This window comes from Pelodiscus sinensis, chromosome 4 (genome assembly GCF_049634645.1).
Source record: "Pelodiscus sinensis isolate JC-2024 chromosome 4, ASM4963464v1, whole genome shotgun sequence".
Lineage (NCBI taxonomy): Eukaryota > Metazoa > Chordata > Testudines > Trionychidae > Pelodiscus > Pelodiscus sinensis.
In genome coordinates, this window is record NC_134714.1 from 130,642,009 (window position 1) to 130,666,584 (window position 24,576).

The 24,576-nt window shown below is 53.0% G+C and overlaps 1 protein-coding gene and 1 long non-coding RNA gene across 3 annotated transcripts in view; one reads left to right on the forward strand and one right to left on the reverse strand.

The window, feature by feature from the left end:
- The first annotated feature begins 407 nt into the window (after positions 1 to 407).
- LOC102463112 (integrin alpha-D-like) overlaps positions 408 to 24,576 on the forward strand; it is a 38,131-nt gene continuing 13,962 nt past the window's right edge. The window contains exons 1-10 of one of the 2 annotated variants that reach the window (XM_075928900.1): positions 408 to 3,962; positions 9,432 to 9,546; positions 9,682 to 9,785; positions 10,060 to 10,124; positions 11,171 to 11,210; positions 11,653 to 11,783; positions 12,032 to 12,177; positions 12,613 to 12,766; positions 15,442 to 15,592; positions 17,933 to 18,081. In XM_075928900.1, coding sequence (XP_075785015.1) covers positions 3,926 to 3,962; positions 9,432 to 9,546; positions 9,682 to 9,785; positions 10,060 to 10,124; positions 11,171 to 11,210; positions 11,653 to 11,783; positions 12,032 to 12,177; positions 12,613 to 12,766; positions 15,442 to 15,592; positions 17,933 to 18,081 — 1,092 coding nt within the window. In that variant the 5' untranslated portion in view covers positions 408 to 3,925. Of the gene's footprint in view, positions 3,963 to 9,431; positions 9,547 to 9,681; positions 9,786 to 10,059; positions 10,125 to 10,540; positions 10,816 to 11,170; positions 11,211 to 11,652; positions 11,784 to 12,031; positions 12,178 to 12,612; positions 12,767 to 15,441; positions 15,593 to 17,932; positions 18,082 to 24,576 lie in introns of those variants that run through there. The other variant, XM_075928901.1, reaches the window with a different exon arrangement.
- Positions 18,712 to 24,438, reverse strand: LOC142829376 (uncharacterized). The gene is made up of 3 exons (XR_012903759.1): positions 24,183 to 24,438; positions 23,653 to 23,731; positions 18,712 to 18,800 (listed from the first exon to the last, which is right to left on the reverse strand). It is a non-coding gene; the product is annotated as an uncharacterized LOC142829376 (long non-coding RNA).

Consider the following 24,576-nt stretch of genomic DNA (forward strand, 5'->3'; position numbering starts at 1 on the left):
TAAACGCTCTCAATTTTTTGTCAAAAGGCAGGTTTTGGTGAGGAAACATGCCAGTGTAGACAAGGCCTCAGTAATTTGTATGATCTTATACAGGGAGCAAGGAGCTGAACCTAGGTTCCTTACTTCAGCGGTTCCCAGCCATAAGTCTGTGGACCGCTGCCTGCCTGTCTGCAGCAGCTCTGGGGTTGGGTCTAGTGTACACTGCCCAGTGCCTCCTCTCCCATCATGGTTGTTAGGAGAGGGGTGTCCTGCCCCACTCTTAGCCAACCAGTGCCGGGCAGGGGCAGAGTCTCCTCCCAGAGCTGTTCTCTGTGTGGCAGGAGGCCTGTGCAGAGCCCAGCATAGCAGCCTTAGAGCAGCCACCATGTGGGCGGCAGCGCAGAGCTAGGTGAGGGGGGTGGGGCTAGTGCTGGGTGGACTCTGGGGGGGCTCTAAGGGATGGGGGGGCTGGTGGAGCTGAAGCCAGCTGTTTGCGGTGGCTCTGGGGGCCAGAGCTTTGGGTGGACCAATAACATTTTATTTGCATATTCATTATGTGTATAATGAATGATAAAAAAAAGGTTGGGAACCATTGCCTCAGTCAGATGATGCCCTTGCTCTCGGGTTATCTGGAAATACCACATAGGATTCTGATGCGGGAAGAGAATTCTCTGCTTCTTGCTCTTGGCTGGGCCGCCAATGCCCGTAGGACAGTGCCCATTTCCCATTCTGGCCTGTAAGATCTGTGTCCTGCTCCTCAAATGCCATGCACCCAGGTTTTGGATTGATCTGAGATGTGAGAATTTCGGGAATTCCCCCCATACCGTGGTCGAATGAGAACCAGCTAAGGGATCCCAGTTTGATGGCTCAGCTCAGAAAGCGTGTCGTTGTTGCCGTGAGGCTTAAGGGCACAAGACCAGGACTGAGGGTCCTGTTGAGTGTTGTTAAATGGGGAACAGGAAATTAGCTCTGTGAGTGGTTTTGCTCCTTCCCCATCTGCGGCAGCTGGTGCTGAATCACATGCCTCAGAATTCCAGAGAAATGGTGCCAGCTTCAGGGGAAATGGTTCCATTCCTTTGAATTTGACAGCAGCAGTCCGGGGGCAGGGCGCGAGGACCAGCCTCTGGCCCCAGATCCCACTGGGGGTGCACAGGGAGGAGTTTCTGAGCCCTGTGGTCACCCCCCCCCCCACCATCGAGCTGGAGGGGAGAGGTTATGTGGGAAAGGAAGACCCAGAGGCTGGCCAGTTGGCTCTGCAGGGGTGAGCTCTGTGGCCTGTGACTCCTTGCCAGGTCGGCAGTTCCGGGAAGCAATGCCCACCCCTTCTGCCCAGCTGGCCAGCAGCTCCAGCCCTGAGTTTGCCAGCACTGGCTCAGCCCCCCTCTGGCAGCCCAGGCCTGCCAACTTGTGGCCCTCAGATGGTGCCCCTGAGCACTGGGCATGGTCACTCAACCACAAGGCCCTGCAGGTGGGAACTGGAAAAATTAGAAGCATCTCTAGTTCCTGCTTTTTTCTGAACTGACCATTTGTCGTCTCTGCTTTCCTCTGGACCATGGAGTGACTGGGCCTCAGCTGTCTCTAGAGGAGGGAGGATGTTTATACAGGGTAACTAGCCCACCACTGAGATACGCCTGCATTTGGGGTGGGGCTAGTGCTCCCTGTAAGCTGAGCTCTTGGAAGGCTGCCCGGGCGAGATTCCAATGCTTCCTGGCTTATTGCAAAGCTCCCACCACCGGCAGCATGTGTTTCTATTGGTGGTGCACATCCACACATGCTGTAGTGCACAGAACAAAACTTATTCCACATAGGAATGGACAACATTGGAGGGAACATTGGTTGGGATCCAGTCATCCCTCATCTAGAGCTGAGCTATAGTCACTAGTAGGGCAGGGCACAGGGGCTGGCTCGCCTCCCCCAGCAATGCAACTTCCAAAGTGAACCCAGTTTGCTGTTGAAACTCACCCTGTTCCCTGAGTTTCCCCCATCCTGGCCCCGGCCTACCAGAGCCCTGCTTCCCTCCTGTGAGCTGCTACTGGGTGCAGCTGACACAAGGCTGGGGCACATCTCCCCTGGGGTGGGAACTCTGTTCCCTGCTTACGCCCTGCAGCTCTCACAGCCAAAGGGGGGCATTGGCCCCGAGGGGTTAGTTTCTGTGGGAATGGCTGGGAGGGTGGGGCTTGTGCAGTGGTGTCATGTGATTCAATTTATTTTAGATCCAAATAAATAAATAGACCCAAGGGAGGCGGGACTTGAACCCACGACCCTTCAGGGCTATTTAACCACTTTCTTATGTATTGCAAGCATTAATACAGTTACAAACCTTAAGAGCAATGACTCTACAATTCAAACCTTGACTACTATAAATTCTAAAGCAAATAATACAGCACAAAGCAATGTGAAAGCAATTACTAAAAGATCTACTCTATACAATAGTAAAGCCTAATTCACGTACACTTCGCCTGTGTGCTACCTACAGTGCCAGGCAGGAGGCCGTGGTTCTGCCTTTTCCCACGCAATGGAACACCAGGCACTGACACAGCCAGTGTGAAGGGTCTAATCACTTCTAGTGACATTGAGGAGGACGTGTGGGTCGACCCTGCCCATTCCCTCCCATCGTTTGTTCTTACTAAGCCCAATTTATAGCAGACCGAGACTTGGTCGTTCTAATGCTATTTACTAATTGATGACGTATTGAGTAGATGTGTAAAATGCCCAATCCCCTATTTGGGGTACAACTTGCAACTCAGGATGTTGCTGCTGTGTGCGCAGTTGACAGTTTTATGGCTGCATCTCTACCTTTTGCTTATCTGAACAAGGCGGCTTGTCAGGTGTTCTTGTTGTGGTCTCGCCTACCAGGCGTATTCCGCATTGTTATGCAAAACAATTCCTGACCCTCAGGCCCTGCCGGTGTGCTTTGTTACACCAGACTTGAGACAGGCCAGAAATCCACACTTTGGACAAGGCAGACATCACCAGTTATTGCCAAGGCAGGGTAGTGCAGACTCCCCTACAAGTGGTCGTCCCTGGGAGTTAGAAAAATATGTGTGGTTGTCTTAGTGGTGGAGTGTGTGTGTGTGTGTGTGTGTGTACGCATGGGTGGGGGGGTGAACCCGTCTTGGGGAGTCTAGCCCCGCAGTTCCACCCCTTCTGTCTGAGGCACTGCCCCTTCTGTGCCAACTGGAGCCCAGTCAACACTGTGGCTGCTGGCCCCTGCCCAGTGCCCCAGCTTCCCCTGCCCCGCTACGGCCACTGGCCCTAGCCCCAGGCTAGTGCCCCCAGAGTCTGGGCAGCTTGATCCCAGCTTTCCTCAGCCCTGGAGCGCTGGGAGGCTGAGCAGTGCCTCAGTCCTTGCTTCCCCAGCACCGTGTTGCCCGGCCTGACCCTGGGGTGGCATGTCCCCTGCTGCTGCAGGTCCCTCCTCCCCTCACCAGCCCTGGCACTGGGCAGGCGGTGTGGTGGGAGCAACCTAGAGGAAGGTGATGTGGGTAGCCCATGGACCCCAGCCTCTGGCAGGGAGCAGCAGGCCGGAGAGGGCCTGGATGTGAAGCAGGGAGCAGGACGTGTCGGGCAGTTTGGGAAGGGCAACGCCTTGGCAGGACTATGATACCGGCCATCTGGAGGTGGGTGGGTGGGGGTGTAAACTGATTAGTTGACTGTTGGCTAGGTGCATTGGGGAGTTTAGGGTCTGTGTGGTTGGGTTTTTTGTCTCTTTCCATGGACCTCTGTGTGTCTGACTAGTTGAGTGTCTCAGCATAGCTGCCTCTCTCTTTGTCTTTCTGTCCCATTCTTCTCTCTCCTTAGAACACCTCCAAGTCCCCTCCCTCCCCGTCAGCGCTTCTCTCTTTTCAGCTAACACTTCTCTTTCCTCTGAGCTCTGCTGCCTCCTCTCCAGGCAGTGCCCTGGAACCTCACACGTCCTAGGAGAGCATCTACACCCCAGCACAGGATGGACCCCCTGCCTCTGCTCCTCTGCTTGTGCACAGGTAAGTGCCAGCCACAGGCACTGGGAAAAGCTGGGATCCTCCTCACAGGTGCCCAGCGAGTGCCCCTCTGGCAGGGGGATGGGAGCAGCTGAAGACTCGTGGGTCCTGTCCTTGGCTGGCTCTGGGAGAGGAGTGGGGTCTGGTGGGTTACAGCCTGGGGCCTGTGCACTAGGACTCCTGAGTTTTCTCCTCATCTCTGAGAGGAGAATGGGGCAGCGGGAGGTGGGGAGAGTGTTGATAATCTTGACTCCTAGGTTCAGTTTCCTCTGTGTTCTGTTCCTCCCAACTCTTCTGGATGAGAGTGGGTCACGAGTGCCACTGCCCTTCTCTGTGGGACAGTTTGCTCGGGATGCTCCGTGTGTGATCACAGAAGTCCCCTTAGAATTGTTGCTCCGTGTGCTGAGTATGCCACTGATGCTCAACATCTTGCTCTCTGGGACTCCGAACCATCTTGTCCTGCTGAGCCAGATCCTCTGGTTTCCCCTACACAAGGACAGAGTTGGGGTAACTGTCTCCCTGCAGAGCAATGCAGACACTGAACACTTCACTGCACTGATTAGGCTTCAATTGGAGTATTGTGTCCAGTTTTGGGCACCACATTTCAGGAATGATGTGGAGAAATTGGAGAAGGTCCAGAGAAGAGCAGCAAAAATGATGAAAGGTCTAGAACAGTGGTCTCCAACCTTTTTACACCTAAGATCACTTTTTAAATGACAGACCAAGCCAAGATCTACCGCTCCGCCCCTTCCTTGAAGCCCTGTCCTCTCTCTTCTCCTCCTCTCCATCACTTGCTATCCCCAATCCTTATACTGCTACTTTAAAAAAAATTCCCACCATTCCTCGCAGCTACTCACCTGTGCTATTGTTCGGTGAGTAGCTACTCCTCAAATGAGGAAATCTAATGTAAATGTACTGCGCAGGTATGCAGTTCAAAGAGGGCTCAAGAGCTACTCTTAGAGCCTCCGAGATCTACCGGTAGATCGCAATCTACTGTTTGGTGACCACGGGTCTAGAACATGACCTATGAAGGAAGACTGAAAGAATTGGGCTTGTTTAGTTTAGAAAAGAGAAGACTAAAAGGGGACGTGATAGCAGTTTTCTAGTATCTAAATGGTTATCACAGGGCGGAGGAGGGAAAATTGTTCTCCTTGGCCTCTGAGGATAGGACACGAAGCAATGGGCTTAAACTGCAGCAAGGGAGGTTTAGGTTGGACATTAGGAAAAACTTCCTACCTGTCAGGGTGGTTAAACACTGGAATAAATTGCCCAGGGAGGTTGTGGAATCCCCATCTCTGGAGATATTTCAGAGCAGGTTAGACAGATACCTGTCAGGGATGATATAGACCATGTTTGGTCCTTCTGTGAGGGCAGGGCACTAGACTTGATCTCTCAAGATCCCTTCCGGTTCTAGTGGTCTATAATTCGGCTCTGGGAGGACACAGGTCTAGGGCTCAGCACCCAGGAAAGTTTTATACAGTGAAAGCTCATTGGGTAAGCCCCCTTTGTCAATCAAAGAGATATATGCACAGGGGTGGCTCCCGCAGGTGAGAGTTATTTACACTGACCATGATACTAAACAAGAGTCTTTTTATTAAGTGTAAGCAGTGGGATTTAAGTGGTTGCAAGTGGAAACTGACAGATTAGTAGTAGGGGTCACCGAATGAAATTAATAGGCAGCAGGTTTAAAACAAACAAAAAGAAGCTTTTCTTCACGCAGGGCACAACCTTGGAACTCCTCGACAGAGGATGTGGTGAAGACTAGGACTTTAACAGGGTTCAGAAAAGAGCTAGTTAAATTCATGGAGGTTAGATCCACCAATGGCTATTAGCCCTGATGGATAGGAATGGTGTCCCTCGCCTGTATTTGTCTAGCAATAGATGACAGGAGAGGGATCACATGATGATTACCTCTTGTGATCATTCCCTTGGGCATCTGGCATTGGCCACTATCGGCAGACAGGATACTGGACTAGATGGATCTTTGGTCTGACTCAGTATGGCTGTTATCAAAGTTACTAAATGAAAATGAAAAGAAAATGCATAGCTAGTTCTAATTCCCTGAAAACTTTGTGCATACAGATTCTTACCCTAAAGAGCTGTTCTTATATCATGCATCACCTTGAAAACAGAGACACTCTTTTGCTCTGACTTGGCTCTCCAACCCTCTTTGTATCCTTTTAGGGTGAGTAGTTTCCCAGGCCAGCTGAAGAACAAGAGCTGATAGATTCCCATTTTTTTAAATAGACTCCACCAGGGTGGGAATCTTTCAATTTACTTTCCTCCCTTCCTTGGAAAAATACCAGGTTCAGAATGGATCCCAGTACCAGGTGGTATGGATACATGACTTCCTAGGACCAACCACTGCTTCGACTTACAGGACAAACCAGGCAGTTTGCAAGCTGATGAGTTGATCTACGAGGCTTTGGAGGGCACGGCTATTGGCTCTCGTTACCACACTGAAAACTATAAACGGATTCACATTTCAGAATTCTAACTTCACATACAGGAATGATACAAGCACCAAAATAGGCCAGGCAGCCCCAGCAGCCTGTAACATTAAAACGGATAGGTTACATGAGGTGTTTTGTCCAAAGCATCTCTGAGGAATGCACATCTAGAGTCACAAGCCAATTTGGATCAAGCATGGGGGAGGGGAGCCGCTACATTTGGTAGGATGTGAGTGTGGGTGTGTGGGTGTTGGAGGGAAAGTCCAGCAGGTATGTGGTGGATGCAGTTCTGCAATTGCTCAGTCCTGTAACACCACAGCAACTCCCCCCTCCTGCAGTGTTGCATAGCGTTTGTCAGAGAGGCCTGGGTCCATCAGGGGATGGAAGGGGTAGACTCTGGGATGACTGAGGATGAGGGGGATGGGCTAAGACTGGGAGATGGGGCCTGGAAAAGGATGAAGGGAAGAATGGGAAAGAGCACCTGAATTCCTCTCCTACCTTCAGCTCCTTTCTTCCTGGTCCCCAACTACCCAACCCCTCTTTGTGCTCCTGCAGCTCTGGGAGGGGGGATATTTACCATCTTCCAGGCCTAAGGGGGACAGCTCCAAAGGGACTCTCCTTCGCAGGCCTGGGTTTGCAGGGATGGAGAGGGCAGAAGGGAGGGGAGCGCTGCAGCGGGGGAGTTGGCTACTCTGTGCATTAGGGACTTGCTTTTGCTACTGATTGGCTGCCTGGTGGTGTGTGTGTGACATGAGTTTGGTGGGTCTCAATTCTGGCTCCATGACACAAGCTTAGCAGCCCCCCCTGTGCTAATTGAGAGACTTGGCAGAGAGACCTAGAATGGCCTGGGCCAAGGAGCTCCCAGTGCAGCCAGTCCTTGGAGGCTTATGCAGGGGAATCTTGGGAAGAAGCAGAGACGTTATTTTACTCTGCATTTGGCCCTGGTGCGTCCGCTGCTGGACTCCTGTGGCCAGTTCTGCAGCCCACAGCTCAGGAAGGACGTTGATAAATTCGAGAGGGCTCAGAGAACAGCCCTGAGACTGACTGAAGCATTCGAAAACCCACCTGATGCAATCCCATCGCTCCACCTATCGCTGTTTAGATTAACCAAGTGAAGGCGAAGGGGGCTGATCTCGATCTATAGATACCGACCTGGGGAACAAACGTCTGACGACGGGCTCTTCAGTGCAGCACAGAAAAGTCTAACATGACCTAGTGGCTGGAAGCTGAAGTGAGACTCGTTCAGACTGGAAATACAATAGAAATTTTCACTAGTGCAAGTAATTACCTAGGGGAACAATGTACTGAGGGGTCATGGTGGATTCCCTTGCTGGGGTGTCTCTAGCTCTAGATATCTGTGTAATGTGCCACAAAGGCTAGTGGCTATTGTGTATCTGAAACCAGAGTGCATGACCTGGAGTTTGGCAAAACAAGAACATAAAGATCAAGTGGTCAAAGCCCATTTGTACCAAACCTCTTTGTTAGGTTCTTGGGAAAATGACAACTTAGTAGATCAGAAAATACAGCAAGGAGGCTGCTATACGAAGGGGTAAGAAGGCGAGGAAATGGCACTGCTTGGATCACAGCGACCTGCCCAAGACTCTTTCTCTGGTACTGGTGCATCAGGTTATTTTTCAGTCACTTATGTCACCATCGCCTGTCTCAAAGGCCTAAAATAGCAAAGCTAAACTCTTTAACCTAAACAGGCTTTAACCTACAGGTTCTTGCATTACAGCTTGTTTTAGTCGTGTCTATTACTTGGCTCAGTGTTTAGAGGAACTGTCTTATAGTTTCATAATCCTACAAGTTAATTAATATACAATGAATGTACATGATATAACACAATCATAACCTCATACAATAAGTGATTAATAATTAAAAATCTTTGGCTACATGGCCAAGTAGTTGATCAATCTGCAAAGACCGATTTGTACCTTCTATCCCTACAGATCTTGCATCTGCTCTGGATCAGCTTCAGCAAATTTGATGGAGATAAATCTAGGAATTCATTCACCTGCACTAAATCCATTGATGATTAGGGACCTACTAAATTCACAGTCATGAAAAACGTGTCACAGACCATGAAATTGGGGCTTTTGTGTGCGGTTTTGTCCTATCCACATTTTGTGGGGGAGACGAGCATTTCACAAACTGGGGGTACTGACCCAAAAGGGTGTTTCACAGTAAGTCATAGACTTACTCTAGGAGGCTGCAGTATTGACACCCTTACAGCTGTGCTGCCTTCAGAGCCAGGCATCCAGAGATCAATGGCTGCTGGCCAGGCACCCAGCTCAGAAGTCAGCAGCACAGACGCAGAGGTGGCCTGGTATGACGTTGCCACTGTTATTTCTGCGCTGCTGCTGGTGGGCCCTGCTGCCTTCAGTGCTCGGTGGCAATACCACACCAGGCTGTCCTTCCTTCTGCGCTGCTGCTGCTGGTGGGGGCTCTGCCTTCAGAGCTGGAACTTGGCCAGCAGCTGCTGCTCTCCAGCTGTGCAGCTCTGAAAGCAGCATCACCATCATCAGCAGCACAAAAGTAAGGGTAGCAGTGTTGCAACCTCCCCTACAACAACCTTGTGACCTCCACCCACAACTCCTTTATGGGGCAGAGCAGCTACAATTTCAACACTGCAACATTTCAGATTTAAAGAGCTGAAAGCATGAAATCTACAATTTTAAAAATCTGGCGAATGGACGGTGAATTTAGCAGGGCCTTGCTTGTGTGATTTATGTTTCAGTGGGGGTGTCTGGCAGCAGCGCTCAGCCAAGGAGTGTGTGGAATGATTTGTGTCAAATAGCCTCAGAGGACTTGGTACCAGGAGCAGGCAGAGAGGAGCTGGGAGTCAGGATGCCTGGGTTCTGTTCCTGGCCTTGGGAGAGGAGAAGAACGTGGCAGTTTGGAGCGGGCTGTGGGGAAAATAGGAATTCAGAGCCATAGCCAGAAGGAGCTGGCCCCCAAGCTCCAACCACTGGCCTGTTCTCCACAGGGGACGCTCTAATTGGAGACTGTTTAACCCCTGCAGTGCTGGCCTTCAGCTGTGGATTCAGTGTGGACGTGGAGGGACCCACCATCTTGCAGGTGTCAGGGGAGGCGTTCACACAGAGCACGGTGCAGTTCGGGAGCGCCTGCACTGCAGGGTAAGGGCTGAACATGGGACCCCACATAAATGGGACCCAATGCTGAGGGGCCTGTTTAGCTGGGCTGCCCCTCCTGGCCCCCACTCCCCTGGGTGTGATGGGGCATCCCCGACACTCCCTGTTTTCTCCCCACAGGCTGAGCGTTGAGGACCTGCAGCAGATGGGAGATGAGAATGTAACCAGCAAAGTCTACACATGTGACCCGGGCTCCGTGTGCTGCCAGCAGAGCCCCACCCAGAGTAGGACCCTGTGCTTTGGGGTGCAGCAATAGGACGGGGGTGGGAGCCTGGACCCCTGGGTTCTGTCCCCAGCTCTGGGAGGGGAGTGGGGTCTAGAGCAAGGGGTGGAGGTGGGAAAGGAGCCTGGACTCTAGGAGGTCAGGGGAGTCGTGGGGGTGTGTGTCCCAGTGGTCAGAGCTGGGTGTTAGGAATTCTCTGGTGTTAGGCATTCTCTGGTCTATGTGCCGCACTGGGAAGGAGTGGGGTTCATTTACTCACCTCTCTCCTCCCTCAGGGCCCGCTGATGCCATGAACATGTCCCTTGGTTTGTCTCCAGATGCTCTAGGCTCCCAGCCCCTGGTAGGTACAACGCCCAGGGGAGGTGGGTGCTGGGACTTGGGTCCCCCCAAAGCTCACTGCTCATGAATGGTGGTAACTGGGCGGTGTTAGTGTGGCTGGAGCAGTGGTGCAGAGGTGACAATTGAGTGACATCACCATGACAACATGGTAACTGTGCGAGGGCTGTCGGTAGCGCCTGTAACTGGAGGGGTTGCAAAATGATGGTGGTAGCCAGGTAGCCTTGGTTGGCTACAGTGACTGTGATGCTGTGAGCAGAGCCATCCTGTCTGTAGGAGGGTTCAGGGTGGCTGCTCAGGCCCCAGGCTTTGGGGGCCTTCAACCATCCTGGGACAGGCCTGGAGTGGGGCAGCAGCAGGGTCCCTCTGCCTCTGACTGTGGCAGCAGGAGCCGGAGTGACCCAGCAGCCTGCTCCATGCCACCCCACCACCCTCCCCCGGCCCCAGGGGGCTCTGCTTCCTGCCATGGTGAGTGTGGGGGGACCCCTGCTGCCACCCCGCTTGTGAGGGATGGAGGCAAGTGTCCAATGTTGCCACGGTAACTGTGATTGTGACCTAGCGTAGCAGGAAGTGTTGTAACTGGGTTGTCGCCATAGTGACAGCGACCAAACCCCAGCCCCAGCCCTGAAGCTGCATCCTTCCAGGCCAGTCGGAGGGCGGGGCTGCCACGCCACAGCCCAGCCCTGCTGGAGAGCGTAGGCACCTGTGGGAAGGCGATGCCTTCCCTTGCCTGTGGCACCTGCACCCACGGCTGCAGCCCCAAAGCCCCTGTGTTCAGGCCGGCGGACGGGGGGCAAAGAGGGGAACTGCCCCAGGGCCTGGTGATTCTAAGGGATTCGGGGCTTCAGCAGCTGCTGGTCAGCCCCGTCTGGGGCTACAAAGCCCTGCCCCTTCTGACTGAGGCCCTGCCCCTCTGGGGCTATGGCGCTGCTCCCCACACCTTGCCCCGGGGCCCATGGCGGCTGTCGGCCCGGCTGCCTGCGTTAATCCGGCCGAGGGAGGAGTGGGAGGGGGGAGGCAACCGGTGACTCCTGCTTCCTTCTGTGCCAGACCCTCCGGAAGCTGCAGCGCATCCCGGGCACCCAGCCAGGTGAGAGTAAATGGTGGTGGGGGCGGGTACTCGCACCCTGGGGATCACAGTGGGTACCCGGCCATGGGCAGGTGGAGGGGAGATGGGTGTGGATGGGCCCCTGGGTCTGATGGGGGTGAGATACCGGCCTAGAGGGGCCGATTGGTTTTATTCAGGGCGTCAGTAGGAGCGGGGAGCCAGGACTCCGGGGGTCTGTCCCCAGCTCTGAGGGGTGGGTGCATTTTTCATACTGTGCATGTCGTGCTCTAATCTCAGGACCACTCACTGCAGGGAGGGGATGACACTGCGACAGAGGGGCCATTGGTCTGACCGGGGTGGCTGGCGGGGTGCATGTGGGGCTATACACCTGGCTGGGCCCATGGCTATAGTCTAGTTCTGTCCAAGGGGTTTTCTCAGTCCCTGTGGTGGTGAGTCAGGACGCGCGTCTTCCCTGTCCCCTCAGAGTGCTTCACACTCGTCGCAGACATCGCGCTCCTCATCGACGGCTCGAGCAGCATCCTACCCAGGGACTTTGCAAAGATGAAGACGTTTCTCTCTGAGCTCATGAAGCGTTTCCGTGGCACCGACACGCAGGTAACAGGCAGAGGCAGAACCCTGCCTATTTACCTGCCCCTCGCAGGCAGGGCTGGCCCCAGGGTGGCACTAGGGGGCGCTGTGCTGCAGGGAGCAGCAATGGATTTTGCATCCCAAACCAGGAAGAAATTCCCACAGAACCAGCTACTCCTGAACACCTGCCCCAGCCCTTAACTGAGTCCGGTTCCTGCTTCTCTGACCCTTCCCCCCTCGGGCTGTTTCTCTCTTTCCGTTGCCTCCCCCTGCAGTTCGCGCTCAGGCAGTACTCCCATCAGTTTGAAGAGCACTTCAACTTCACGGAGAACAATAAATATCGTGACCTGAACAAGCTTGTCGGGGAGGTTTCACAGCTGGGTGGAACGACGCACACGGCCACCGCCATCCGGAAAGTGGTGTAGGTATCGCCCCCCTGCCTGCATGGGCTCCACAGGGAAAGGGCTGTCAGGGCCCGCAACTTAAGTATAGGGACTCAGGACTCCTGGGTTCTTTCCCCAGCTATGATAGCGACTGGGGGCTAGTAATTACAGCTGGGGGCTGGGCATCAGGACCCCTGGGCTCTGGGCGGGGCATCGGCACTAGTAGGTTAGAACAGAGCCAGGAGCAAGGACTCCAGGGTTCTGAGGCCAGTCCTGAGCCTCTGTTCCTGTGTGACTTTAACCAAGTTACATCACTGCCCCTGCCTCAGTTTCCCCATCAGCAAAATGGAGATAGTGACACTGACCTCTCTTGTAAAGGACTTTGCGATCAACAATGCCAAAGCAGTGGATGAGAGCGAGGTGTGGTTGTGTGTCTCTAATCCTCCCATGGTTTCCCGCCCTCCCTTTTCCAGGCAGGAGCTGTTCACCTCTGGGAGCGGCGCTCGGGAGGAGGCCACCAAGGTTCTCATTGTGATCACAGATGGGCAGAAATACAAAGACCCACTTTCTTATTCAGACGTTATTCCCGAGGCGGAGAGAGCTGGGATCATTCGCTATGCCGTCGGGGTGAGCCACAGCTGGGCAGAGAGCTGGTGTGGGTCTGAGGCCATGTCTAGGGTCATGGGATGGGGTGGTGGGTTCCCATCAAGTCAGGGAGAAAAACTGAGGTTGGGTTGTCACTGGGCCAACGTGTGACTTTATAGAAGAGCTGAATCTCCTGTTGGTCAGGTTAAGAGGCGCTTTCCAGTTTAGACGTCACGTTTTCCACATGCTGACTCCAATGGCCATGAAATGTTGTTTGCCTCCTGGAGACACAGGTTAGAGCTTGGGGTCCAAATCTGGGATCATTTGAGGAAGGGGTTCCTGAGAGACAGCCCCCCCCCCCCCAGTTAAACAGCAAAGTCACCCGGCTCTTATAAAATCTCCTTTGCACACATCCTGGGGCTCACACAGCGGCTCCAATCCTCCGCAAACTGGTCTCAGTCACTTGACATTGATCTCTGTTAATCTGCTGGGTAGAAGAGATTGAGATGGGCAGCAGCAGCAAAGGGCAGGTTTACACGACACACGTAAGTCCAATTAAGTTCCATCGTCCCACAGCCAGAGCAGTAATTAACTCAGGTTTTTATGCCCACATCACTCTCCTGTCGGCGGTGCGGGTCCTCACCAAGTCTCTTGTACCCACTTAACTGTCAGTGCGGGGCATTGTGGGGCACTGGCCACTGAAGCTTCATGGATCTGGGCCAATAGCCAGAGCCCCACATGATATAAGCCATGCGGTTCCCATACGGGCACTGTATGAACCTAAATACATTGTTCTAGCAGCTACCAATGCCTCTTGTGGACGTGGAGTTAAGTTAGTGTACTCTGTAGTCTGACACTCTCTGGTCCAGCAACATCCGTGGCCTGGCATGATTTTGGTTATCCAGATGTCAGCTTTCCATGGGCATCGCCAAGTCTTCTGCGGTCCCATAAAGTTTTTTTACAGCCTGGCTCCCAGTTTTCTATGCTGTTATTTTGCTCAAATTTACCCCCAAATGTCTTCTAATAGCCTAGGACAGTGGTCCCCAACCATTTAAGGTTGCCGGGCGCCAGGGGGCGTGGCCGTTTGCCCGCCGGGTGCCAGGGGGCGGGGACACTTGCGCGCCTGGGGCCGCCCCCCCCATAGCCGCATGCCCGGGGCCGGCACCCCCTCCAAGGGCTGCGCGCCTGGGGCCGTCACCCCCACCCTCAAGGGCCGTGCGCCCGGGGCCGGCGCCCTCCCGCGCAAGCACCGCGCGCCCGGGGCCGGCGCTCTCCCCCCCGCCAAGTGCCGCGCGCCCGGGGCCGGCGCTCTCCCCCCCCCCCAAGTGCCACGCACCCGGGGCTGGCGTCCCCTGCAAGCGCCCCGCGCCCAGAGCGCGGGCGGTCAATCTACGGCGCTCCCGGGCCGGCGCTCACCGTGCGCCATGTGCCCAGGGCCAGGCCAGCCCCGAGCACTTATGGCGCCCGCGGGCACTGTGTTGGGGACCACGGGCCTAGGAAGTAGTAGGAAGTGTTGGTGATGCTAATGGTCCTGCAAATTCTTTGCTTCGGCAACAGTCATGTCCCAAGGGTGTTGGATTAGAGAGGTTCAACATGTAATGGGTGAGTTACACTGGTGAGTGCTACATTTCAGTGTAGCCACTTAGGGCATGTCTACCCAGCAGGGCTAAACTCGAAATAAACTCTGCAATTTGAGCTACGCTAATTACCTAATAGCTTATTTTGACTTTTGGCGTTGGCTCCACAACAGTTATTCTGAGAGAGAGCATTCTTCCTCCAAGTTCCCTTGCTCTTCGTACAATGAGGGTTACAGGAGTCGGGGTAAGCAGTCCTTCAGCTTGACATTATTTCGACATTATGTCGAAATAACTGCTTATGTGTAGATGCGAATGTTGTTATTTCAGAATAACTCTGCTGTGTAGACGTCGCCTTGCAGAGTTTGGTTGAGATAAGCTGCCCAACATCAACCAACTCAGGTGTAGAGTCAGATTCCCAGGGGAAAAGGAACTTTTGCGACAATCTAGTCTGAGCTGCCATGGAATCACAGGCCAGAGAACTGCCCCAAATAATCCAGAGCAGATTTTTCAGAAAACCAGCCAGTTTTGAGTAAAAAATTGCCAGGGTTGAGAACCCACCACAGTCCATGGTGAGCTATTCTAGTGGCTAATTCTCCTCACAATTAAATCAGAATTGGTGTAAATTCCCCTTCCAGCCATTGGATCTTGTTAGATCTTCGTCTGCTGCTTATGTCGGGCCCAGCGACTGGGAGGTGCCTGCACTTCACTGCAGAACCGGCTGCAAACAACCCACCCAGACTAGCCCAGTGGTCCCATCCCTTCACCCCACCCTGAGGCGCCCCCAGAGACATGGCCCACACTCACCCCTCCCTGCGCCCTGGGCACTCAGTCATGTAGACCCCAGAGGGTTAATAATCCTCATGGCAAGAAGCCGCCTGTGCCCTGCTGCCGATACAACCGATGGAACTTGGTGCTAAAATGGGGCTGGCTCCATAACTCCTGGCTTGTGGGCCCCTCTCCTCACACCACAGAGACACTTGTGCCAAGCTGCCCCATGGGACCCTCCCCCCACCCAGCGGAGCAGCACGTGGCTCTGACTGAGACAGGGCTCGGGGTGGGCGGGGCCATCTGTCCAGGACTTTCAGCTGTGACTGACACTCATGTTCTGGTCTCTCCTGCACCCCCCTCTACTCCATGAAGGTCGGTGATGCCTTCTCCAGTGATGCCTCCAAACAGGAGCTCCGTGAAATCGCCTCTGAGCCCACCAACCAGCACGTCTTGCGGGTGGACAATTTTGACACCCTTGAGTGCATCAAGAACAAGCTGCAGAAGAAAATCTTCACCATCCAAGGTACCAGATCTGGGAGTTGGAGTCACCTTGGCCCTGGGCCCCTAGAGATGGGTTTCCCAGGCTGAGATGGGACAGGGAGCAGCTGGGAATCCAGAGGGGGGAGCGATGTGACCCTGTGAGTGGGCGGGTGGGACATACCTGTATGGGAGCAGTGGGAAGCCAAGTTTCAGCAACATCCCCAGGACATCAGCATAGCCAGATGCTTATCTGAGAGAGAACAAAGCCAAAGATTCCACCTCTCCTGTTTAAACAGGCCCTGCTCCTCCCACTCAGAGTCAATGGGCTTCAACTGCAGCAAGGGAGGTTTAGGTTGGACATTAGGAAAAAGTTCCTAACTGTCAGGATGGTTAAACCCTGGAATAAATTGCTTCGGGAGGCTGTGGAATCTCCATCTGTGGAGATATGTCAGAGCAGATTGGACAGACACATCGCTCCCCCCTCTGGATTTCCAGCTGCTCCCTGTCCCATCTCAGCCTGGGAAACCCATCTCTAGGGGTTAGGGGTGGTCTAGAAGGTGCTTGGCCCTCCCTGAGGGCAGGGGACTGGACTTGATGGCCTCTCGAGGTCCCTTCCGTTTAGGGTTCTATGAGTCTATGAGGTGGCTGTATCTAAGTAGAGCCATCCCATGCTGTGGTTTGGGGGCCCCCGCAGTGTCTGACTGAGACCTGTTACTCCCCCCCAACACCACACACTCAGCCCCACCAACCACCCCCAACCCGTTGTGCTCTGCTTCACTGCAGTGGTGGGAAGTGGAGTGCCCCGACCCCAGCGGGCTTCCCTGAATCCTGCATCAGGCATGCCAAGGTCAGGGTTGGGTGCTCTACTTCCCACCGCGGGGCTGAGCTGTTTGGGAGATGGGTGGTGGGTGGGGCAGGCTGCTGGGTCACCCCCGTTCCTACTGCCACAGTGAGTGGTTGTGTGGCTGACCCCTGCTGCTCTGCTCCAGGCCTCCCAGTAACCCCCAGGTCATGTCACTCAGGGAGGAGGCTTTAGCCAAGGGGTTCAATGAGGGTGGGGGGAATGGGAAGTGGCAGGTTAGGGTGGAGCTGCCATGGGGCTTGGGAAAAGGAGCAAAGAAGTGGCAGAGCAGTGGTAGGGCGGGAGGGGGTGGGTATGGCAGGGGGGTTACCCCAGGTCTCATGCCAATGGCACTGTCCTGGCCCCTGCCCTTCAGGATGACCCTGCACCTCAGTTCTGGGAAAGGGATCCCTGTGTAGCCCTGTTTGTGACACCCCCATATTCCCCGCTGTCATGTAAGGAGGAGCTGTTTGTACCTAGGGTGTCCTGTGAGGGATCATTCTAAAAGTTTTGCTCTGCTAAACATGAGCATCTCCTTGGATAGTTTGTGTCGTTGTTGTGTGGGAAGCTGTGGTAGTTGGCTGCATACAGGTTTCTGAAACGTGTGGTGAGGTTCACAACACCCGCAGCAGCTTTCCAGGTACAACAATACAAGGCCAAACAATGTCACTGGCTCAATGGGGCAGTGCGCACAAGCACCAGGTTACCTCAGGAACTGGGTACAATGGAAACCTCTCCGCGATAGCAGGACACAAGGGGAACTGTCTGACCCAGGTCCCAGCAAAAGAGGTTTCTAGCAAGTGGGAGGAAGATTTAAAAAGGGAACAATGGCATCAAAGAGGGGAGGGGTGTCACTCTCCCTACAACAACACACCTGGCAACACCTGAGAGGCAAGGACTGAACTGTAGGAAGTGACCCAGGCCAGCAGATTTTTAGCTGAGTATGGAAGGCTGGGAAAGCCAGGGCCACTTGTGCCTTAAGAATCTGTTGCCTGTTTATCACTCAGGGTGAAAAATCTCCTTATTTCTGTCTTACCTGTCTAGTGTGCTCAGCAAAGTTGGCCCTTTATGTTTATTTACTCAGGTGATCTGATTTGTTCTGTTTGCTCTTCCCTATAATCCCTTAACTTTCACTTTTTGTAGTTGTTAAAGCAATCTCCTGGTTACAGTATAAACCAGTTCGTGCCATTCATGTCTGGGAGGCGCAAGGAGTCGTGCAGACCCCTCTCCACATTGAGGGAGAGGGTGAATTTTGATGAGCTTGTGCAGCGCAGGCCTTTCTAGACAGAGCAAGGCAAGAGTATATCGGGTTTATCACCAAAAAGGGTGTGTGCGTGAGTTCCAGGTGAGTCCTGTCACACAGAGCTGACTTCAGTCTGTGTCTGCAGCTGGGTGTGTCCTACTTAGCAAGAGGCCAACAGCCTAATTCAGTAAAATAGGAAGAGTGAAGCCAGGTGGCATCCCACATAGGGAGACCCAACCCCTTCATATAGTTGCATGGCTGTTTCCCATCTCACCTCCCTGTGTCACTTTTCCTTTGAGGTTATTCATTTCAGGTTATCACAGCCAATGGGCAGAGCAGCTACGTGGTTGGGATCTCTCTCTGCCACTGCATCGGCAAAGTCATCCTGTTCAGCCAAGGTGCCAAGGATGAGGGATGGGTGCCCCAATTGGAGCTGCTGGGAAAGCAGGTAATATGGAATATGGGTGTGGGGGAGGGGGTGGCGCAAGCGTGTACATTTTGACATTGTGTAATCTTTGTGTTTGGCTTCACCTTCACCAACAATTCAGTGAGAGAGCCGCAGTCAGGGGATACATTTGACTGGTTTAGGGAAGTGTATCACAGCTGACATTCAGCATCTCTCCAATATCCCACTGCTGTTATGTGTACTTAGCCATGGTCTACATTAGGATCTTATTCCGAAATAACCTCCTTCCCAGTTCAAATTTATAAGTGGTGCATCCACACCCCAAATCCCATTATTCTTCTTCGAGTAGTGTCCCCGTGGGTGCTCCACTGTAGGTGAAGGGTCGCCCTGAGCCTCAGATCGGAGCTTTCTATAGCAGTTTCCCCTGTTGAGTCACGCATGCCCAGGAGGCGTCTCGAGCCCTTGCCGCCTCCTGAGGAGTGTGACTCATCCCCCTCCCTTTCAGTTCCTCTTCAACCGCCCTCGCCTTCGGACGGAGCAAACAGGAGCTCCCTGTCAGACTCTCTGACTACCTTTTTTCTCCCTAGTTTAGTTATAGTTCTTTCCCCTGATATCCAAGTTACCTTCCCTGTTTCTTTTTAAAAGAAGAAAAAGAATTTTTAGTAATAAGGGAAATACACTTACCTAACCCACCCCTCCCCCCTCGGGGGGGCTTGAATCACCTCAGACCGGGTCTCAGAGATACCGGAGTTTTCACAGCTCTTTAACACAGAGAAGAAAGAACAGATTTAAAAAAAAAAAAAAAAAGAAAGAAACCAACACGGACTGACGACAACAGCAGGAACACTAAAATAAATACAAAAAAAAAAAAAAAAAAAAAAGCTTAAAGAGGAGAGAACCGGACATGTCCGCCTCCTCAGGCTTTAAGAAGTGCGACCAATGCCGGGACCCTATGCCGGCTTCGGATGGTCATTCAAAATGCATTCGCTGTTTGGGGGAATCTCACTCTCCCCACAGCTGCACTCATTGTAATTCCCTCACGGCGAGAGCCAGGAAAGACCGTGAGCTCCGCCTAAGAATGATCCTATTCGAAAAAGCCTTGCAGCCCGCAGAACAGCCGGGAACGCGCCAAGAGCCTCCCCCTCTCTCCAGAACCGAGCTGAGGGGTAGAGCCTCACCATCCCGCTCCTTATCAGCCTCCTCCTCTCCTAAACATGGAGTAGAGGCACACCAGACCGGGAGGACGCCCGCCACAAAGGCTTCGGGGCGATCCTCCCACTCCGCGCTGGCATCGGGGCACGCCACTGCTGAGCGGCCCCGGGAGCGTTCAAAACAGCCGGCACGGCAAGAAAAGCCGGCGCCGAAGCAAACCGCGGTGCCGCTTCAAACAGCGGCACCGCTTTCAACTGCACAGCCTTCCGTGGCGCCGAAAGCCACAGCGATCCTTAAAGCTACGGTGCCGACTAAAACCACGGCACCGCAGCAGAGTGACCCACAGCCCAAACGCCCGGCACCACCTCCAGATAAGCAGCAGGATGCTGCACTAACGCTGCCAGGGCAAACTGACAGGCAGCCAGACGACACTGCTATGGAGCAGAGCCAGCAAGAAGCTCTCTCACACAGCAGTCTTTCTGCTCAGTGTCTGCCTTCCACATCCTACTCACCTGGGAAGTCCCTATCACGGCTATCCCCTCCCAGGTCTACACCAATCTTATCCGGCCGAGACGCTCCCCTTCTTGAGGATGATCACCACACATCTTATTCCTCGAGGCACCCATCACCTAGGCAATCTCGCTTTTATGACTACGGAGCCCCACCACAACAGAACCCATGGCACCCGTACTGGCCTTACCCACCCCCACCTTATCCGCAATGGGGACCCTGGGAACACTGGGAATCACGTGGACAATGCTCCCCAATTCACTCCACTCCATCCCGGAGAAGCTTATCTCGGCCGCAGTCCCTACCTCCAGCAACTCTTTCGGATGAGGAGGTGGACCGAATCTCTGACAATGAATCAGACACTCACTCAATAAACGTCACACATTCTGATGCTCCCGATATACAATCAGATGAAGCCGTAGTTCCATCAGATTCTGCACCAATTGACGACCTAAAACAATTCCAAGATCTATTCAAGAGGGTTGCAATAAGCCAGAATGTTTCCCTGCAGGAGGTCCAGAGGAAACAATACCAACTGCTAAAGAATCTCCATCCCACATTACATAGCAAGATTGCCCTCCCTATAGACGAGGCAATAATGGAGACCTCGGAAGACCTCTGGAAAACACCTGCATCCATTCAACCAACGAATAAAAGGATCGATAGGAAGTACTTTGTCCCATCAAAAGACAACGACTTTCTTTTCACACACCCACAACCCAACTCGTTAGTAGTGGATTCAGCGCAACAACGTGCAAAGATCCCACAATACAAGTTGGGCAACGCAGACAAGGACCACAAAAAGCTGGACTCCTTTGGCAAGAAGGTATACTCCTCTTCCACCTTACAACTCAGAATATCAAACTACTCTGCTCTTTTAGCAAATCATGACTTTGACAATTACTCAAAACTGGGAGAGCTGATACCACATCTCCCCGAGTCTAAAAGATCCATCCTGAAAACAATAGTTCATGAGGGCCATATGATCGCCCGCACTGCTCTTCAAACCGCAATGGATGTTGCTGACACCGCAGCCCGAATTACAGCTACAGCGGTAGTCATGCGTAGAACCTCTTGGCTCCAGTCATCAGGAGTTCCCCACGATCTCCAGCCTAAAGTAGAGGATCTGCCATTCGACAAGCACAAACTATTTGCAGCCACTACGGATGAAATACTCCATAACAGCAAAAATTCCAAGTCTACACTCCGCACGTTGGGCATGTGCACGCAGCCCTATAGACGCGGACGATACACCCCATATAACTCATACAACCGATACCGATATGGGCAATATAATAGATCACAGAGGCCCTATGAAGACACTAGACCAAGGCAACGAGGTCCCAGAAGACGCCACAACCAGGCCCGCCCACCAACTACCCAACCATCTAAACAGCAAATTTGAAGATTTGGTCGAGGGCCTGCGACACCCTGCTTACGATCTAGCACTACCCCAACATGGCCATCTGTTCACCCATCGTTTGCGCCCATTCCTTCCTCAATGGGAGTCCATAACATCGGACCGCTGGGTTTTGGAAATCATTCGAGTGGGCTACACCATCCCTTTCACCTCTATCCCCCCTACCCTTCCCTCTATCCCGTCCCTCTTCAGGGACCACTCTCACGAGACCCTTCTGAAACAAGAAATCGATTGACTCCTCCTCATCGGAGCAGTAGAAAGGGTACCCCGAGAGTTCCACGGGAGAGGGTTTTACTCGAGCTATTTCTTAACCGAAAAACGAACAGGGGGCTGGAGACCTATATTGGACCTCCGCAAACTGAACAAATTTCTCAAGAAACAACATTTCAAGATGGTCACACTCTCCACAATCATTCCTGCGCTAGATCAAGGGGACTGGTTTGCAGCCCTCGACCTCCAAGATGCCTATTTCCATATAACCATCCACCCCTCCCACAGACGTTACCTGCGCTTCATGTTGGGACCAGACCACTTCCAGTACAGGGTTCTCCCCTTCGGCCTCTCATCAGCCCCGAGAGTATTTTCGAAGGTACTGGCTGTCGCGACGGCATATCTCAGACGACAAAACGTCATCATATTTCCCTATCTAGACGACTGCCTCCTAAAGGGATCCTCGTACGCCGAAACAGCCTCTATGATACAGACGACCACGACCCTCCTCAGTCGTCTAGGCCTTCTAATCAACCAAGACAAGTCAACGCTGTATCCAGTTCAAGACATAGAGTTCATTGGTGCACGCCTGGACTCAGTGACAGCCCGGGCATACCTACCTCAACAACGTTTTGCAACTATGCAAGAAATTATAAATGGGATGCTTACAGTTCCTACCACCACAGTACTTACATGCCTCAGACTAATGGGCCACATGGCTTCCACCACCTATGTAGTCCACCATGCTCGCCTGCACTTTCGATGTCTTCAACTCTGGATGGCAACTGTTTATATCCCATCACGGCACCCTCGAAACAAAACGGTTACTATCCCACCAGACGTGCTGGGATCCTTACGATGGTGGACAGTGCCAAGCAATCTCTTGACAGGGGTTCCGTTCCAACAAACCGAACCCACTATCCAAATCACCACAGATGCTTCCCTGCTAGGCTGGGGGGCACATATGAACGGCCACGAAGTTCAAGGCAGATGGTCCCCAAACGAGACACACTTACATATCAATCTCCTCGAGTTAAGGGCAGTAAGGAATGCCTGTGCACACTTTGCCTCCTCCATCGCCAATCACACAGTCCGCATCCTAACAGACAACATCTGCACAATGTTCTACATAAACAGGCAGGGTGGAGCCCGCTCCCGCTCTTTATGCGCGGAGGCTATTCGCCTGTGGAACTCGTGCATCCGCAACCAAGTCACCCTCATAGCGTCCTACTTGCCCGGGGTGAACAACATCAAAGCGGATTCACTCAGCCGAAACTTCGCTTTGAACCACGAATGGGAGTTACATACGGAGGTGGCGAACTCAATTTTCCACCAGTGGGGATGGCCATCGATAGACCTCTTTGCTTCTACCCAGAACACCAAATGTCCCCAATTCTGCTCACGTGCGGGACTTGGCAAACACTCTCTGGGAGATGCCTTCCTGATCAATTGGACAGCCTCCCTACACTACGCCTTTCCTCCCATACCGCTCATCTCCAGAGTCCTGCGCAAGATCCTGAGGGACAAAGCCCTAGTCATCCTGATTGCGCCATCATGGCCTCGACAAACCTGGTACCCATACCTTCACAGGCTAGCGGTCCAGCCCCCCTACCCGCTACCGTACCGGATAGACCTACTATCTCAGAACAACGGCAAGATACTGCACCCACAACTCAATACCCTGCATCTTCAGGCTTGGCTTCTCTCTGGTTCTCAGAGGTAGAAGATCGCTGCTCCCAGCAAGTAAAGGACATCCTCCTCCAGAGCAGGAGACAGTCTACTCGGAAAACTTACCAACAGAAATGGGCACGTTTCTGTCACTGGTGTCAGCGAGTCAAAATGGAGCCCCGTGCCTCACCATTAGATACCATTCTAGATTACATTCTGGACCTTAAAGCATCAGAACTCTCTGTCTCTTCCCTAAGAGTACACCTCTCTGCAATAGCAGCATTTCATACACCAGTAGATGGATTCTCCGTTTTCAACCACCCTATTACAAAAAGATTCCTCAAGGGACTCCAGAATGTATACCCACCACATAGGACTCCACCCCCCTTGTGGGACCTAAATCTTGTTTTGAACTACCTCACCAGACCTCCCTTTGAGCCACTGACAACAGTGCCACTTCCTTTCCTTTTTATGAAGGTCTGTTTCCTCCTAGCCATCACCTCAGTCAGGAGGGTGAGCGAACTTGGAGCGTTAATGTCAGAACCTCCTTACACAATTTTCACAAAGGATAGGGTCATACTTAGACCCCACCCCACGTTTTTGCCAAAGGTCGGTACAGAATTCCATATTAACGAACCAATCGTGTTACCTACCTTTTTCCCAAAACCGCACTCGTCGCAGACAGATGCCACTCTGCACACCCTGGACATCCGGAGGGCTCTGGCCTTCTTCCTAGAAAGAACAAAACCATTCCGTAAATCTGAAAGACTTTTTATCTCCATCGCTGAACGATCCAAAGGCACACCGATATCATCTCAACGAATCTCAAAATGGATATCTACATGCATAATTAAGTGCCACTCACTGGGCAATAGACTGCTGATATGCCCACCAAGAGCACACTCTACTCGAGCCACGGCTGCCTCCACAGCCTTTCTGAGCAATGTCCCCCTAAGAGACATTTACCGGGCAGCAACATGGTCTTCAGATCATACCTTTGCTAAACATTACGCCATTCTTCCACAACTTAAGAGTGACTCAGCAGTTGCCACGGCAGTGCTCTCCACCACTGCCAAACACTGACTCCGGCTCCCTCCAACCATATACTGGATACTGCTTTGTAGTCACCTACAGTGGAGCACCCACGGGGACACTACTCGAAGAAGAAAAGGGAGTTACTCACCTTGTGCAGTAACGACTGTTCTTCGAGATGTGTGTCCCCGTGGGTGCTCCACGACCCTCCCTACCTCCCCTCTGCTCGGAGTCGAAATTACTCGGGCGGAGACGAGGAACTGAAAGGGAGGGGGATGAGTCACACTCCTCAGGAGGCGGCAAGGGCTCGAGACGCCTCCTGGGCATGCGTGACTCAACAGGGGAAACTGCTATAGAAAGCTCCGATCTGAGGCTCAGGGCGACCCTTCACCTACAGTGGAGCACCCACGGGGACACACATCTCGAAGAACAGTCGTTACTGCACAAGGTGAGTAACTCCCTTTTTCAAAATAATGGGCCACGGAATTTGAACTCTGTACTCCTGCTTTTCAAGAGGAGTAATGCTAATTCCAAAATAGTGATTT